The following is an 18,297-nucleotide window of genomic DNA, read 5'->3' as shown; positions in this document are numbered from 1 at the left end:
ACCGGAGCACCCGGAGGAAGCCCACGCCCACACGGGGAGGATGTGCAGACTCCACACAGACAGTGACCCAAGCCGGAATCGAACCTGGGACCCTGGAGCTGTGAAGCAATTGTGCTATCCACAATACTACCATGCTGCCCCCAGTGAAATTCCTTCCTCTGGTCAGGCCCATCTCTGTATCACTCCTGGTTCTTACACACCGACTTCAATTTGAAGAGGTTTCATTCATATTATGATAAGCAGTGAAGCTTTCGGAAGATTTGTACCATAATGTGATTGTGTGTTCAGCAATTATCAGAAAATATACACATGATAGAAATTGTACAAAATTGCTTTTGACCTCCAAAATACATTACTGGTTCCACAGTCTGAGAAAAACACAAAAGAGCGCCATTAGGGCATACACCCATCACAAAACTCTGCTGCTTAAGTTTATAACAAGAGAGCAAGCTAAATCGTATTGAGTAAAAGATGATCATTCATTAGAAAATAATCATTCATTCATACATTTCTATCATTCCGTTTTCATTGTGTATTTTTTCTGCTGTGGAAGTCACTCTTCTTGCCACTCCGAAGACCTCTGAGCAAGCAGGCATCCCAAACAGGTTCTACCAGCCAGGCCCTTCATCCGAGCAGCTCAGAGAGAGACTGTCCCTTTGACCCTCCCCATTCCCTGTCAGGATAGTTGTCACTAGCTTTCGGAGCGCTGCTCCTTCCTCAGGTGATTCACGACATCGTGACATCGAAACAAACCTGTTGGACTTTAACCTGGTGTTGTAAGACTTCGCACTGTGCTCACCCCAGTCCAACGCCGGCATCTCCACATCAAGGATAGTTGTAGTTTGCGACTCTGTTTGACAGAATGAGCGAGGCGAGATTCACAGCAATCAGGAAACTGGGGGGCATCAATCAGCCAGCCCATTTCTCCAGCCTCTACCAACAGTGTGCCAAAGAAGCAAAGAATTTTTAAATATCCCTATCGTTCGTTTCAAAACAGCAAAAGAGGTTGAGTTCCCAACAGATGGGATCTATTTTGTAAACATCGGTTTGCATTGCATAGCGCGGATTTTTAAATCATATTTATTTCATAATCCTGCACAAATCAAATCTTCACTTTTCCCATCTCTCTGGTGAAATAGCTGAGAATGAACTCACTAAGGGAGCGTGTAATAACAGAATCGTAATAACTGTCCGTCAGTTACATGCTCTGCCCTAAAGGAGGGGGGGAGGGGGCGTGATGGGGGTTGGGGGGAATACAGAAACCCCGGGGGGGGGGGGGGGGGGAGTCAAGCCCAAACTCTGTAACCATCAACCAAACTCCGGGGTCACGTTTTAGTAGCTCTTCAATTACAGAATCAAGTGACGCCAAGCACATTCCGTTCAGCAACTGCAACAAGGGGTCAAATTAAATGTGTAATCTCCAAATGAAGTCGGGCTGTCTGGATATTGGGGGGGGGGGGCATTAGATACCGGCTGTGATGCCCATAATGGCATTTACAACAGAATAAAATCGTAGAGTAGAGAATTCGGCGAGCGAGCTCGATGATAAAGCGTTGATCAATATTTTGTATCGTTGAATATTCTATGCATTTGCCTGAAATGTGATTGGCGTTGCTTTCAAATTAAATGTCGACGCGTGGTTTGAAGTAAAACTCAGATTACCAGCCCTGTGACAAATTGCAAAGAATTAATCTGTCAACCCCCCACATCACAATGAGAGATTTTGGTGTTAACCTGAACCGAAACTGTTCACAGAGAATCAGGGATATGAGTAAATTCTTCACCGGGTCGCGTGCTGCTGGTATCTCCACTCCCTCTCTGTTCTTATATTCATCGGCCAAACTAAAACGCTGCATTACTGGAAGTGGGACTTAGATCGCTTTGAAAAGGAGAATTTGAAGTTCTCCCGGCATTTCAGAAACACGGGTAGGATTCGGTGAAGACGCTATCGCAAATTCGTCTTGGGGGCACTGTTACGTGAAGGAGTTTCGATGATTTAAGAAGGGTTTCGAGATTCCATTGCTTCATCTAACTCTGTGCAACTTGTGCGCGGATCCTATGTGCTTTTATACATAGATATATTATATATCTATAAGAAGTTACTTGTTCCTTTCTTAACCATGACAGATCTTCCCACCAGCTCATCCAGTCTGACCAACACTTTTTTTGGATTTGATGATTGTTTCACTCAAAGAGATTACTTAATAATAATCTTTTATTGTCACAAGTATCAAGTTATTGTGAAAAGCCCCTCCTCGCCACATTCCGGCGCCTGTTCGGGGAGGCCGGTACAGGAATTGAACCCGCGCTGCTGGCGTTGTTCTGCTTCACAAACCAGCTGTTCTAGCCCACTGCAGTTTTATTTCAATCTAATTACCTTTCTGAAACATTCCGGCTGCCTTTTAACCTGACTCTGCGATTTCCATTTCTCCACCCAGGCATCACAAATCGCCAGGTCGTTTTTGGGTGGTAAGGAATGGCATCTGCCCGGTTACTGATTTGATCGGGATTTTCTTTCCTGACCTATACCCATCTGCTGGACTCGGAAAGTCTGGTCTGTCTGAAGCGTGGGGCCGGGTGGAGAGGGGTCCGCCCTCTTGCCCCACACACCGAATTGTTTCAACAGCAAAATGTGACAAAGGAACCAATTGTATTTCTTCAAATATCCAAAACTCTGACGATTATTTATACCCACACTTCATAGCAATGTTCTTGTTGCATGATCAGCGATGTGAAACTCCGATATTGGGTCCCATTCCGTAGCTAAACCTTTGTCCCCCGACATTGTTCATGTATTCACAGTTAACACGGGGGTCACCGCGTAAAATTGCTCTTCGACACTCCGCCAGAAGAGCCCCTGGCTGGATTTTAATCGATTATTTTAAAGACAGTCTGATCTAGGTTGTTCCCCAGACCCTTCACCTGTCCAACAAACGAATTCATGTTAAAATGACTTCCTCATCTGTAATGGTTGTATTTTACCTGAAACATGGAAATCCTTCTGAAGGGCAGTTAGGGGTAGCCAGTAAGTGCTGCCCTCTGAGTGACACCCCCCATGTTGACCAATGTACTGGGCTAAATAATTTCGGAGCAGGAGGTTCTTCCTTTGATGCATCCATTTATTTTTCCTAACATTTGGGTGAATTTGGTTCAAGGCTGGTGAGCGGCTTTCTGTTTCCATGTCTGTTTAACAATATCGCTGACAATTGATCTCACATAGACCATTTGCGGGCGAATTCTTGCTTTGTTTTACCAGCGCAGTAATATCAGGTGTCAAACTAGGACAGATATTTGGATGTTGAAATGAGATTGAAGGGACAACCTTTGCAAGGTGCTCTCTCTATTGCAATGCTCTGTCGACACATGCTTCAAAGGGTAACATGTTGCAATATATTTTGGCAATACAGGATTGTAATCATCAGGGCATCTTGTGCTAAAAAAAAACTTGTAGGCAACATGTAAAGCATCTTCTAACTTTCGAACTTCTATCTGAGCGGGGTGTATGCTGGATCTGCGGAGACGTGGCAATTCCAGCTGGTAAAATGAGTGATTTCCAGGCAACATTATCATGAAGGAAGACAGAATCAATACAACAAGGGAGGCCACTCGCCCCACAGAAAGTGCGCGGGTTCTGGTGAAATAATAATAATCGCTTATTGTAATAATAATAATCGCTTATTTATTATAATAACAATCGCTTATTGTCACAAGTAGGCTTCAATGAAGTTATTGTGAAAAGCCCCTAGTCGCCACATTCCGGCGCCTGTTCGGGGAGGCCGGTACGGGAATTGAACCCGCGCTGCTGGCCTAGTTCTGCATTACAAGCCAGCTGTTTAGCCCACTGTGCTAAACCAGCCCCTGCACATCGCAGGTGGATCCATTCCCAGCTCCTCCCCCAGGTCCCTCGCAATGTTTTATCCAATCCACATATTGATCCAACCCCCATTTGAAGGCTGCCGTTGAATCTGTAGCCACCTTCCTTTCAGACTGCAAATCCTGTCCACTCAGTGGGGAAAGATGTCTGTGTCCCCTCTGCATCATATTTTCACCAATTATCTTAAACCTGTCTCTGGACACCCACCCATCAGCTGTTGGAAACGATTGTTTTCTGTTAATTGTGTGTTGTGTGTCAGAGATACATTGACAGTCCGTGACTGCCCAGACTTTCCCTCTGTAATATCCACAAGATAATGTTTTATTCGGTGTAATCCAGCCCAAACATCCCGCTCCCTCTGACTAGGGAAACAGGGAAGAATAAAAATGTCCAACTCCCACTGTCTAAGAAGACTTCCTGTAACGTGTCCCTGCCTCTAAGGTCGATGTGGCCACACCTTGGGCAAGAGAGGTCTCGTAACTGTGCAAAATGCCGCTTGATTCTCTGCTGGGGGCTGGGGAAAGGGGAGTGGGACAGTTATCTAAGCGCCTTTGAGATCGAAACCCAATCCGAGTGCCTCTGCCCACAGCCCGGGTCCCGCTGTCAGTTTTCGGGGTGTTTTTAAGGGTTTCTAATCCTGGACCATCAGCCCATATCATCAGCTGACTGTGTGCCCGAGACAGAATCATTTCAACATCGGAGCGCGGCCAATCAGGCGGGGAACTCTGTATTTATCTCCTGTGTTTGCTGAAAGGTCCACCCACCATCTGCAGCCGCCGTGCTTCGGGTGTTTTTTTTTACACATGTGTGTGTATAAATCACGGACAAAAGTTCTTCAAAGAAGTTGGGTGTTTATTTTTTCTTCACTGACTTCAGCAGCATGTGACCAGGAAGACAGGCAGTGTTTCCATTTCCCCTCTCGGCTGGAGGAACAAGGTTGTGTTATGGGATGTCGGCTCTGAGAATTACGTAGCAAGTTAAAAATAACTGCGATATATAAGGACTGGTGCAGCGGAATCCCAGCCCAGAGAGAGAGAGGAGGGACAGAGTGAGAGTGACCAGCTTCAAAACCAGTGTTTGGTGTGTGTGTCTGTCTGTGTGTCTGTCTGCCTGTGTGTGTATGTGTCTATGCGTGTGTGTATGTCAATGTGTGTGTGCCCGTGTGTGAGATTGAAAATGTGCAGCATTTGGAATGAATCTAGTGGTTTCCAGCACGGTTCTCTCGTCCCTGTTTCATATTCCATTTCAGGGAGGGTTCGCGGGGTCTGCCCTTGTTGAAAGCGCTCTGTCTCTCACACACACACGCACACTCCGGCTTTGAACCTCAATTCCAGGTGCACTCAATGTCGGCAAGCTCTCACACACCCTGACAGAGGTGTTACAAATCATCCCAGAACTCTCTCAGACAGTTGAATGAGATTGTCTGGGCGGGGGGCGTGCGTTGGAAAGGACACATCGTTTCTCCAGGGCTGCACCCTGCATTCCCATAGATCATTACTATTTTACTGTCAATTTAGACGAGAGCTACGAAATGAAATGTTAAATACACCCGGTGACAACGGTGAGCACGTTATTCCGTAAAGTCTTCTTGGGAACTTCAGACGTATGTATCTGAGTAACAGATACAGTGTGTGAGGGTCTTTGTGTGTGTGTAAACCTGTTTTTTATTTTGCCAGATAAAATGACGTTTGTGTATATGGATTTGAGTTTCCACATTGCACGGAGTTATTCAGATTATTAAAGAACATATGAATCTCGTCCTATCCCTGTTGGTCTCACTCTCCCAACAGAATCTTCTATTTCTATCGCCCTCGTGTGTTTATTAACTCCCTCTGAAAACATGTAGCTGTCGGTGTGAATGGGTCGTGTGTGTATAGCATGTGTACGGCTTCGCGTGCGTCTGGATTCATGTGCGAGTTTAATTCTTAAACGTGTTCTGGCAAGATTCAAATGTTTCAGGATCCTGCGCTGCTCCAAGCTGATATTATTGTCTGGAATAAATCCACCGCCTCACCTGGATCTGAAATCGTTTTCCTTGTCGTTTCACTGCAGAACACAGAGGTGACCTGAACAACGGTTGTTGTCCTTGTAAACGGGACCAGGGCTGAAATGACCCGATTAACAAAGAGGAGCATTGAATGTAATCACTTGACAGGTATTTGTGTTGGCTGCAGAATCGGCTGAATTGAGAGTGAATATTTAATTGTCAGACTTGACATCTGTCATCTTTTCATGTTGTGTTTTATAGGGTCCATCACAACACCAGAAACATTGCAACGTACATTTGTGTCTGTCTGCTTCGCTGTGTGGCCTCGAGGAGAGTATCCTCTCTGTATATACCCTCCAGACAATCCCACCAGATGTGACAGGACAGACACTGTCCTATTTCAGTAATTGACTAACCACCAGGAAAAAGGTGTCCCTCACACCCAGTGAGTCTGACTTTCTGTTTGATTTCGATGGATCTCGGTTGTAATTTATTGCTGCAGACGGGAGGCAGCTGCTAGAAAGTGTAACCTGTGTAAAACCACAGAAGCTGACGAAGGAGTGAACGAAGGTGGAGGTGTATATATATCGCGTGCACACTAGTCACCACCCTAACTGTGCTTTGTGCGGCCCGCTACATTTCTACTAACTCGCACCAAGCCCCAATCACCTATCGCCCCTGTGCTCACTGACCCGGGTCCCAGTTCAGCAACACCTCAATCTTAAAGTTCTCATCCTTGAGTTCAAAGCTCTCCACAGCCTTGACCCTCCCCATAGACCCGCTCCCCATCCCTGTGACGTGGTCCTGGTTCTCAACCCCTCCTGCACTCTTCCAAATCTGGCCTTTGGTTCAGTCCTGATTTTAGTCACTCTTCCATTGGTGGCGGTGTTCTCAATTGTCTGGGCCCCAAGCCCTGGAATTGCCTCCCCCAAAACTCCCTGTCTCTTGACCTCTCTTTCCCTCCTTCAAACCTACCTCTTTAACCCAAGCTTGTGGTCACATGTGCTAATATCTCTTTATGTGGCTTGGTGTCATTTTTCTTTTGCTAATGTTCCTGTGAAGTGTTTTGGGTATGTTGAGGTATGCTAAAGACGCTGTGTAAATGCATGTTGTTGTTGATAGCAGTAGTATACATGATGTCTCAGAAGGGGAGATGGGAATCTCCCGATCCCTCAGCGACACCCACCTAGGAGCTACCCTCTGCCTCGTTTAGCCTGGAATATCCAGTTGGCCAGGGTTGGGGAACCAAAGTGGGAAGTTGAGAGTTGCCTGCAATAATGGAGACCAGAGATGTGAATCCATCCACAGACCATGGGACTGTCTCCTGGTCAAAGGGGCTGTTCTTAATGCTGCACAATACACCCCAAAAATAGTACAACTTACTGTATAATAGCTTCTTGAAATGTCCGGTCACTTGGGTCGTACAGAACTTGAATATTGCTGACAAGAGAGACACATTGCTGAAACTTCATCTCACATTCATCAGGACAAATGCAAGAATACCAAATTTCAAACAATCACAATTTATTCTACAAAAGAAAGGACTGCTGCTCGTTTGGCAAGTCTTCTGCTACAATTAGAAAATAAATTCCCTACCTGAGGTGTTGCTTTATTTTTCCTCAAGTAAAACCACTAGGTAATTTATGAAATATGGAGTCGGCTAGTTATAGGTTTAGTGACGATTCTAGTCACAGTTAAAGGAAGTAGACTAGTTCGAGTAAAACTCAGCAATGAAAGACATCATCGCTCCAAACCCCCCTCCTGAGCTCTCTTTTGAAATATTGCATTAAGTATGAGTTTTTAATTGAAATCCATTTGCAGTAATCTTTTAAACGATAACGTGGTGAGTAAAGCAGTTTCACTAAAGCAGTTGTACAGCACCAGGTTCTGTTTCTGTCAAACGATATTTGAAATAAAACGACTGTCAACAAGATGCAGATAATTAACTGAAGATAATATTTTAATATCTTATTGCACATGGTCTAAAAGGAACGAGACAACTGTTCACCTCCTCGCAATGCGGTTGCCCGTAACAATATAAGGAATATAAGGAAGCCCCCCCCCCCCACCCCGCCCATAAGATGAACTATTTACTGGAGGAGATTAGCTGGAGGAGCATTTTGACATTGGAACTAGAGACCCTTGCTTAATTAATAACCTCGCATCTAAACAACACATCACAACACCTAAAGGAACATACAGTCCCCCATCTGTATACTGTTCCTAAATACATTCTATAGATAAGATACAACATCAGCCATCTTTCATACTGTCTTGGTGTTGAATTCGGGGAGACATTATTTTGTCACAGTGGAGTGATAATGCCATGTTGGAAAAGGCACAGGGCCATCTATTCTTAGTGACTGAGTATCACAAAGCTAAATCATTAATAAAGAATATTTGGGGGACTCTTTGATCTGGCATTACTATATTTGGACTCCTGAGGCAGAACAGAATGGGAATCTGTCTGGCCACATTGGGTAACTGGCAACCTAGATCTGGCAGCATTGGTTAGTAACAGTCTAAAGGATCTGTACTAACAGCAAAGTTGTCACTTAGGATTGACTTCCAGCTCTCTATTTCAGTCTGTTTCCCTCCAATTTTTTCTCCGCCGGTGTCCCTGTTGTCGCTCACAAGTATCAGTAATTTGAATGTTTACATTTTCTAACTCACAACAGGACATGGGAGATAATTAGAGGCGAGTTGTTTGCTTTTAAAACCAATGCATTTTTTTCACGAATTCGAACTTGATGAGGAAAGGAACGGTGTGTGTGTGTGTATCTGTCTCTCTGTGTCCTATCTACCTGCCTTATCTCCTTGTCTTGCAGGTATGAATAGTTTAAATGTCTAGATTTTCTACCTACCGACAAAACATGGGCAAGTGACTGTCAGAAGCTACCTGTTTGCTTTTAAAATTGATGTCATTTCTCTCTCTATTGGATATACTTCCTGAATGTATTCATCTATAACTGGCGGGATAACATGCCCTGTGCCCATATAGGCACAGCCTTTTAAATGCTCAATACAACGTTTAGCTGGACAAGATTTTGGAATGTAATAAAGGATGCACAGGGGCAGTCACTGTGCCCAGAGTGTGGGATACTTCAGCGGCTGTTACCTGGAGGAGGGACGATAGGGGTCCTGGTATTCACAATGCTGTTTCTTCAAGGCAACAGCAAACGCACAAATAACCACTGGATTCCAAATCCACCCTGAATTAAACACCGAGGGGTATGGGAAAGGGACGAGCGCACGCTTAAAAGAATAACACGGAAATGGCTTGCTTCCCAGTGAGAATATTTTTATTAAACAGTCAACAGTTTGAAAATGGAAAAAAGAAGCAAAACGTTAAATATCAGGGTTTTTTTTTCAGATAGATAAAATTAGATAGGAAGATAGAAGTCAGCACTTGGGGTAGAAAAAAGCTGTCAGGCGCAGCTTATTCATAATTGCGGATCACAGACAGCAGGGTTACCTTGAAGAACCTCCGATTGTTACTCCTGGAATGGGGCCAGGGATAGTTTGTGAGCTGTCTTTTTGGTGACAGGTCACTCGGGTGTTGTCAGATCTCTCGCTCTGGGGCGATGTCAGAGAGCTTTGCAACAGTTAATGACACTCGCTGTGTTGGGGGGGGGCAAGAAACCTTTGGATCGAAACCTTTTTGTGCGTGTGTGTCTGTTTTGATGAACTGGGTGGAATCCAGGGGCCGGGAGCGCAATGCAGGTTGGAAGAAAGTGAGAGGGGGTGAGTCACGCTGGGCACTCGGCCAGGGGTTCCCGGTTCGGCAGCGAGGCGCTGGGCAAGCTCCGCTTGGCATCGAGGTTGAGGAAGTTCTGACAATGAACGCACAAGGAGATGAAAGTGTTGTGGAGTGAGTGCAAACAGTTACCAGTCCAGCATTGGACTGGGTTAAATATAATGCGATTGACGTCAGTGCGGTTTTCTTTCACACACAGAGTCGGTGTTTGAAAATTGTCATTAATCTGGGGAGCCTGAGGAGGGGACATCCCTGCTCCTGACAGCACTCCCCCTCCCCCTGGCTCTTACTGAACCTGCCAACCTCGTGAATGAATGAGGAAGGTGGCATTCAGAGATTCCCGCTGCACAGAAAGTTTAGCCAATGGCACTATAGTGGTTCCCTTCAGTTAATTGGGGTGTATCATCGCTAAACCAATAAAGAAAGGAGGCCGGACAGGTACATGGAGCAGACATCACTTCAATGCAGATTCAGCCCCATCCCTGCCCAGATCTTTTGCTTTCCCATATCTGCGCCCAGGGCGGGAGTCAGTCAGCGCCCGGCTCGCACGCCTTTGGGAATTTGCATAGTCCCGAGCTGAGTGTCCGTGGAACCGGGAACAACTCCTCCCAGCAAAAAGAAACAACATAACAAGCAAAAAACGTGGTTTTTTTTTAAAAAAGCAACGTTTCAAGTAAAACCCTGGGGGAGGGGGGGAGGCGGCTGGGCAACTGCACAAAACACAACCACTCACCCAGAAAGGGAAAGTTTCTAATGTTTACCTGACTAATCAATGTCAATAGATGTGTTTCACTTCTGGCAGAAAGCGGCTCCTTTTGAACAGTGGGGGCGGGGGGGGGGGGGGGGGGACTTTGTTATTTACCCTAAACACGCTTGTTGCTACTAAAGTGTCTTGGCTCTGCACGGGTACACACACGCACACACACACTCTCAGAGACACACACAGAGACACACACAGACAAAGTCACACAATCTCACAGAGACACACACACTGACAGACACACACACTCACAGAGACACACACACACTCAGACACACACAGAGACACACACACTCACGCGCACACACACACACACTCACAGACACAGTGACAGACATCGCAGTGACAGGCACACACACTCACACAGACACACTCACACAGAGACCGACACACACACTCACGCATTCACAGACACACACACACACACACACACACATAGACACACTCGCACACACTCTCATTCACACACAGTGACACAGACACACAAACACACACAGTGACACACAGTGACGGACACACTCAGACACAGTCACTCACACACACAGACACACATACACTCACAGAGACAGACACACACACACAGGGACACACAGTGACACAGACACACACATAGTGACACAGACAGAGACACGCACTGACAGACAGACACACTCTTACACACACAGTGACACAGACAGGGACACACACTCTCACATACAGTGACTCACACACAAACAGCAGCCTCTCGCTGTTGCCACTGTTTTGCTTCCAAATAGTTGCAAGCCGGGCTTCCGGCTGCGCGTCACGGTGACGCGGTCCCCATTGTGACGTCAGAGGAGTCCCCGCCCAATCCGCGCCCTCGGCGCTCCCGCAAATGGTTATTTTGTTGTTGCGCTGCCATGGCGACGGCGCGGGGGGCGGGTCCGGGGGCGGGAGCCGCGCGATTTCATAAAGGCCGAGCGGAGCGGGCGGCCCGCACTCCCTCCCCGGCACTCACTCAGTCCGCACTCACTCACTACTGGCTGCACCGATAGCGCAGCAGCAGCGAGCCCAGGCCGGGAACATCTGCAGCTTTGCCTCTCTGGGACCGACAACACTGCCCCCAGCCCCTTCCCCCAAGCCCTCTGTCTGCTATACTCCTGCCCCCAGCCCCTGTCTCAAGCCCCTGTCTCCAGCCTCTTGCCTCCAGTCTGCTGTCTCCAGTCTCCTGCCCCCTGTCTGCTGTCTCCTGCCCCCTGTCTGCTGCCCCCAGTTTCAGTCCCCAGCCTCCTGTCTCAGTGCCCAATCTCCAGCTCCCTGCCCCCCTGCCCCCCTGCCCCCCAGCCCCCTGCCCCCCAGCTTCCTGCCCCCCAGCTTCCTGCCCCCCCTGTCTCCAGCCCCCAGTCTCCAGCCTCCTGCCCCCCAGCTTCCTGCCCCCCTGTCTCCAGCCCCCAGTCTCCAGCCTCCTGCCCCCCTGTCTCCAGCCCCCAGTCTCCAGCCTCCTGCCCCCCAGCTTCCTGCCCCCCTGTCTCCAGCCCCCAGTCTCCAGCCTCCTGCCCCCCAGCTTCCTCCCCCCGCCCCCCCAGCCTCCTGTCGCCGGGGTTAGTGACGGGGCCAGCCGGCTCCGGGACTCTTGATGCTGCGCCCGTCCCCAGCCCAGCTGCTGCCTGTCCGCACAGTTTCTAACCGGGCGGCGCATTATTAATGAGGTAGGTTTCCCACTTTGTAATGGGTGGGGGGGGGGGGGGGGGGGGATGTTTGAACCAACAAGGCAGAAGGTGCGGCTGGTTGAGCAGAGCCTCTGCTGCCCCGGGGCGGTGCGGGGTGGGGTACAGGGAGCGGCGGGAGGGATAGAGTCCAACTGGATGTGACTCTTGTGTTTGGTGACCTGCAGGCGGCCGCAGAGTGAGTGTGACATGGCTCTAACCGGCACCGTGCTGCCCTCCATAAACACATTCTCCAGCCCTTCCAGCGACAAGACTGTGGACAGATCCGGGGTGCAACACACGGCGTGCAATGTGAGTAAACCTCGTTCTCTCAAAGAGTGGCTTCAACCAGACTCCGAGTTCTCTAAACTTTGTGCAAACGGTGGTACGGGTTTGCTAGATTGCTGTGCTCCTCCAAGTTTGGGCTGTGGAGTTGTCAGGACGGTTTGGGAATTATTGCTCTTTGAGTTTGCAGAGAGAGGGTGTGCATGGAGAGAGAGAGGGTGTGCATGGAGAGAGAGAGGGTGTGCATGGAGAGAGAGAGGGTGTGCAAGGAGAGAGAGAGGGAGAGAGGTTCTACATTGGCCAGGCCAGTGTTATCAAGTGATTTTGATGAAAGCAGGTTTATTTTTTCTTCCTGAACCATGTCATTAAAGCCTGCCATTGAGGATTCACCAGTAATGATGTGTGTTTGATGTTAATGACTGCTTGGCTGTGCCTGTGTACAGATAGAGCTGTGTTTAAATGTGGGGCCATTGCAGTTAATTGTATCTGTCTGTCCTGCAGAGGTGGAGGGAAGAAATGACCCACTTTCGGAGGGTCGCCGAACAGGAAAACGCCAACGTTGGATTTCGGAGGGAGGACGAGGAGCTGAGCGAGCTCTTGGACCTGGATTTTATTTTGTCCAACACCATGAACTCTGAGTCCATGGCCAGCGCCGCCAATCACTTTAACTGCCCGGAGAGTGCGGGGGACATGTACCAGAGAGAGTCTGCAGCCGCCTACAACATCACGGATATCAGCCAGGGCCCACCGACGGCGGGCAGCTTCGTTGCTGAGCTGCTGAGGCCGGATTTGGATGCCAGTTACTGCCACCTGAGCAGCCTGCAGGGCAGCTTCGTGCTGAGGACGGCGGCAGAGGCGGGGGATTACAGCCAGGCTCCCAAGGCTGCCGCCCCGGGCATGGAGGCGCCCCTGCCCCACCACCAGGGACAGCACCACCTTCCCCAGAGTGGCCGCAAGATCAAGCAGGAGCCGCTGAGGGGCAGCCCCTCGTCCAGGACACTGGAGGGCCGGGGAGGTGGGCAGCCCCCTGCAAACAGCGCCAGAGCGGGCTGCAGGGGCCGGCCAGCCCAGCACACCTTCTCCAACAGGAGCAGCAGCCCCCTAGCTCCAGAGGACATCCAGTGCCGCTCCTCCGCACACATCCTGGCTCAGCACCGAGCTCCAGGCATCTCCATCCAGCAGAGCTTCCCTCCCCCGGCGACCTTCCCCCACTTCCAGGACCAGCCACGCCTCCAGTACCAAGGTCAGTTCTCGTCTTCTCTTTGGAGTGCCCTTAACGCGCTCAGCGCTCGGTTAACAGAGCATTGCTGACCCCCCGCCCCTCTCTCTCTTCCCCCTCCTTTCAGAGCTCCTGCCCTCCGCCTTCAATCCAGAGGAGAAGCCACGCAGAGGTCGCAAGTCCTGGCCCAGGAAACGGGTGGCGACCCACACGTGTGACTATGCGGGTTGTGGAAAGACCTACACCAAGAGCTCTCACCTCAAAGCACATCTGCGGACACACACAGGTATCCAGCCCCCTCCCTCACTGCGCCTTGCCGAGCACCCAGCAACTCGCTACCTGCACTGTTGTCAGGCCAGAGAGTGAAATAAGAATAAAAGCAGGTTACTGTGGATGCTGGAATCTGAAACCGAAAACATTGGACAATCTCAACAGATCTGACCGCATCTGTGTGAAGTCTTAAACACCAGGTTAAAGTCCAACAGGGTTGTTTCGAATCACTAGCTGTGGGAGCACAGCTCCTCCCTCGGGTGAAGCTGTGGAGAGAAAGGAGCTAACATTTCGAGTCTGAATAACCCTTAGTCAAAGCTCCAGGCTCGATGTTCGCCCCCTTCTCTCTCTCCACAGATGCTGTTTGACCTGCTGAGATTGTCCAGTATTTTCTATTTTTGTCGAATAAGGTCGTTAGACCACAAACTCTCTCCTTTATTTGAAAATAAATCTGGTTTATTTTTGTCACTTTCTGCAAATGTTGATCCCGTGTGAAGTGCAGGTGAAAATTCTGATGTTGCAATCTGTAAGCAGCCGCCTTCGTCTCCAACTTGCACTGTCGGTTCCTGTGTAAACACACCCCAGTACAGAGAACCACCAGGTCCTTTCACTGCTGGGTCTGTCTCCAGAACCCATCTTCACCATTTCCCATCGGAGCTGATGCCTGACTGCCTCTTTTGCAACCAAAGGCAAAAGATTAACCCCAAAATGTGATCTTAAAAAAAAAAATGTTCGCCCCATCAATGTTTAAATTCACCTCCTCAAGGTGTGGGGTGTTATCCATTCTACATTCCCGAGGTTTAAACAAAAGTTCAGTACAAGGATTGGCTGCATTCACACCTGACCTGTGTACTGTTTTGGCCTCCTCATTTTTTTTTTTAAAAGTGTGTTTGCATTGGAAGCAGTTTGGAGAAGGTTAACTCGGTTGATTCCTGGGGTGAAGGGATTGTTTAATTATTAGGAATCAGTGAGCAGGTTGGGCCCATTGGAGTTTAGAAGATTGAGGTGATATTATTGAAACATGGAAGGTCCTGAGAGGCTTTGATAAGACTCGGAGGATGCTTCCTCTGGTGGAGACGTGTAGAACTGGGGACCCGGTTACAGAAGAATGGATCTTCCACTGACACGGAGACAGGGTCACAGTTTTCCAGCAGCAAAGGAGGCCCTTCACCCCATCATGCCTGTGCCAGCCATTGAACCAGCCCCATTTTCCAGCACTTGTTCCAATAGCTCTGTGTGCTACGACTTGTCAAGTGCTCATCTAAATTCTCCTGAAATGTTGGGAGGGTCTTGCCCCTACCACCCTTTTTTTCAAGCAGTAAGTTCCAGATTGCCATCACATTCTGAATGAAAAGGTTTTTCCTAAAGTCCCCTCTAAATCATAAGAACGTAAGTCGGAGGAGGAGGAATTCATAACCCAGCCCGCTCCGACATTCAATCTGATCATGGCTGACCTCATCCCATCCTCATCGCCAACATCCTGCCCGCTCCTCATAACCCTTCACCCCGTACGCCGCTGTCTGTCTCGTTAAATTGCTTAATATTCCAGCGTCCACTCCACTGGGATAGAGAATTCCACAGATTCTGAACCCTTTGAGTGAAGTGATTCCTCCTCATCTCTGTTTTAAATCTGCCACCTTTTAGCCAAAAACTGTGGCCTCTCCTTCTGGAATTTCTAACCAGGGGAAACAGCCCCTCCATGCCTACCCCGTCAATCCCCAATCTCCTGCCCCTTACCTCAAACCTTTCCCTCCTGAGAAGATGAGAAATGTCTTCTCTCAGAGGGTGACTCGGAGAGCAGTGAAGCTGGGTCATTGAATATGTTCAAGACTGAATTCAATAGATTTTTGATCTTCAAGAGAGGCAAGGGTTGGGGGGGGGGGGGGGGGTTCGAGTGGCATTGAGGTCACACTCCGACCAGCCACAATCTTATTGAATGGCCTAGCATGCTGCAATGGGTCGAATGGCCTATTATGATCCTGTTAGAATCTTTGAAAATCATTCTGGTGCTGCATTCGCTCAGTGCAAAAGAAATTGGATTGTAAATGCTGCATAATTTAAGGTGTTTATTGGGGAAGTGAAGGAGACCAGGGAGGGAATCAACAGATTGGGATCCTTTGTGTCTCTGTGCATGTGTGTCAGTGTCTCTGTCTGTGTGTGTGTGTCTCTGTCTGTGTGTGTGTGTCTCTGTCTGTGTGTGTGTGTCTCTGTCTGTGTGTGTGTGTCTCTGTGCATGTGTGTGTCTCTGTGCATGTGTGTGTCTCTGTGCATGTGTGTGTCTCTGTGCATGTGTGTGTCTCTGTGCATGTGTGTGTGTGTGTCTCTGTGCATGTGTGTGTGTGTGTCTCTGTGCATGTGTGTGTGTGTGTCTCTGTGCATGTGTGTGTGTGTCTCTGTGCATGTGTGTGTGTGTCTCTGTGCATGTGTGTGTGTGTCTCTGTGCATGTGTGTGTGTGTCTCTGTGCGTGTGTGTGTGTGTCTCTGTGCGTGTGTGTGGGTCTGTGTGTGTGTGTGTGTGGGTCTGTGTGTGTGTGTGGGTCTCTGTGTGTGTGTGTGGGTCTCTGTGTGTGTGTGTGGGTCTCTGTGTGTGTGTGTGGGTCTCTGTGTGTGTGTGTGGGTCTCTGTGTGTGTGTGTGGGTCTCTGTGTGTGTGTGTGTGTCTGTGTGTGTGTGTGTGTGGGTCTCTGTGTGTGTGTGTGGGTCTCTGTGTGTGTGTGTGGGTCTCTGTGTGTGTGTGTGGGTCTCTGTGTGTGTGTGTGTGGGTCTCTGTGTGTGTGTGTGGGGGTCTCTGTGTGTGTGTGTGGGGGTCTCTGTGTGTGTGTGTGTGGGTCTCTGTGTGTGTGTGTGGGTCTCTGTGTGTGTGTGGGTCTCTGTGTGTGTGTGTGGGTCTCTGTGCATGTGTGTGTGGGTCAGTGTCTCTCTGTGTGTGTCTCTGAGCATGTGTGTGTGTGTCAGTGTCTGTGTCTTTGTGTGTGTCTCTGAGCATGTTTGTGTGTGTCTCTGTCTGTTTGTGTGTGTCGGTCTCTGTGCATGTATGTGTGTGTCTCTGTGCATGTGTGTGTGTGTCTCTGTCTGTTTGTGTGTGTCTCTGAGCATGTCTGTGGGTCTCTGTGCATGTGTGTGTGGGTCTCTGTGCATGTGTGTGTGGGTCTCTGTGCATGTGTGTGTGGGTCTGTGTCTCTCTGTGTCTGTGTCTTTGTGTGTGTCTCTGAGCATGTGTGTGTGTGTCTCTGTGCATGTGTGTGTGTGTCTCTGTGCATGTGTGTGTGTGTCTCTGTGTGTGTGTGTGTGGGTCTCTGTGTGTGTGTGTGGGTCTCTGTGTGTGTGTGTGGGTCTCTGTGTGTGTGTGTGGGTCTCTGTGTGTGTGTGTGGGTCTCTGTGTGTGTGTGTGTGTGTGGGTCTCTGTGTGTGTGTGTGTGGGTCTCTGTGTGTGTGTGTGGGTCTGTGTGTGTGTGTGTGTGTGGGTCTGTGTGTGTGTGTGTGTGGGTCTGTGTGTGTGTGTGTGTGGGTCTCTGTGTGTGTGTGTGTGGGTCTCTGTGCATGTGTGTGTGGGTCAGTGTCTCTCTGTGTGTGTCTCTGAGCATGTGTGTGTCTCTGAGCATGTTTGTGTGTGTCTCTGTCTGTTTGTGTGTGTGGGTCTCTGTGCATGTGTGTGTGTGTCTCTGTGCATGTGTGTGTGTGTCTCTGTGCATGTGTGTGTGTGTCTCTGTCTGTTTGTGTGTGTCTCTGAGCATGTCTGTGGGGGTCTCTGTGCATGTGTGTGTGGGTCTCTGTGCATGTTTGTGTGGGTCTCTGTGCATGTGTGTGTGGGTCTGTGTCTGTGTCTTTGTGTGTGTCTCTGAGCATGTGTGTGTGTGTCTCTGAGCATGTGTGTGTGTGTCTCTGAGCATGTGTGTGTGTGTCTCTGTGCATGTGTGTGTGTGTCTCTGTGCATGTGTGTGTGTGTCTCTGTGCATGTGTGTGTGTGTCTCTGAGCATGTGTGTGTGGTTCTCTGTGCATGTGTGTGTGGGTCTCTGTGCATGTGTGTGTGGGTCAGTGTCTCTGTGTCTGTGTCTTTGTGTGTGTCTCTGAGCATGTGTGTGTGTCAGTGTCTCTGTGTCTCTGTGCATATGTGTGTGGGTCTCCGTGCATGTGTGTGTGGGTCTCTGTGCATGTGTGTGTGGGTCAGTGTCTCTGTGTCTGTGTCTTTGTGTGTGTCTCTGAGCATGTGTGTGTGTCAGTGTCTCTGTGTCTCTGTGCATATGTGTGTGGGTCTCCGTGCATGTGTGTGTGGGTCTCTGTGCATGTGTGTGTGGGTCAGTGTCTCTCTGTGTCTGTGTCTTTGTGTGTGTCTCTGAGCATGTGTGTGTGTGTGTGTCTGTGCATGCATGTGTGTCTCTGTGCATGCCCGTGTGTGTGTCTCTGTCTCCGTGCATGTGTGTCTCTCTCTCTCTCTGTGCGTGTGTGTGTATGTCTCTGTGTGTGTGTGTCTCTGTGCGTCT

The 18,297-nt window shown here is 49.1% G+C and overlaps 1 protein-coding gene across 4 annotated transcripts in view; it reads left to right on the top strand.

Moving 5' to 3' along the window:
• Positions 1–4,663: 4,663 nt before the first annotated feature.
• LOC140429910 (Krueppel-like factor 4) overlaps positions 4,664–18,297 on the top strand; it is an 18,113-nt gene continuing 4,479 nt past the window's right edge. Inside the window, exons 1-6 of one of the 4 annotated variants that reach the window (XM_072517473.1) lie at positions 4,664–4,810; positions 5,927–6,029; positions 6,123–6,306; positions 12,231–12,354; positions 12,829–13,570; positions 13,674–13,832. In XM_072517473.1, the coding sequence (XP_072373574.1) occupies positions 12,253–12,354; positions 12,829–13,570; positions 13,674–13,832 (1,003 nt within the window). In that variant the 5' untranslated portion in view covers positions 4,664–4,810; positions 5,927–6,029; positions 6,123–6,306; positions 12,231–12,252. Of the gene's footprint in view, positions 4,955–4,980; positions 5,436–5,926; positions 6,030–6,122; positions 6,307–11,707; positions 12,046–12,230; positions 12,355–12,828; positions 13,571–13,673; positions 13,833–18,297 lie in introns of those variants that run through there. The other 3 variants (XM_072517472.1, XM_072517474.1, XM_072517471.1) reach the window with 3 other exon arrangements.

The sequence above is a fragment of the Scyliorhinus torazame genome, chromosome 9, assembly GCF_047496885.1.
Source record: "Scyliorhinus torazame isolate Kashiwa2021f chromosome 9, sScyTor2.1, whole genome shotgun sequence".
Lineage (NCBI taxonomy): Eukaryota > Metazoa > Chordata > Chondrichthyes > Carcharhiniformes > Scyliorhinidae > Scyliorhinus > Scyliorhinus torazame.
Note: the sequence above shows the minus strand (reverse complement) of the source record. Positions and strands in the feature narration are given on the sequence as shown.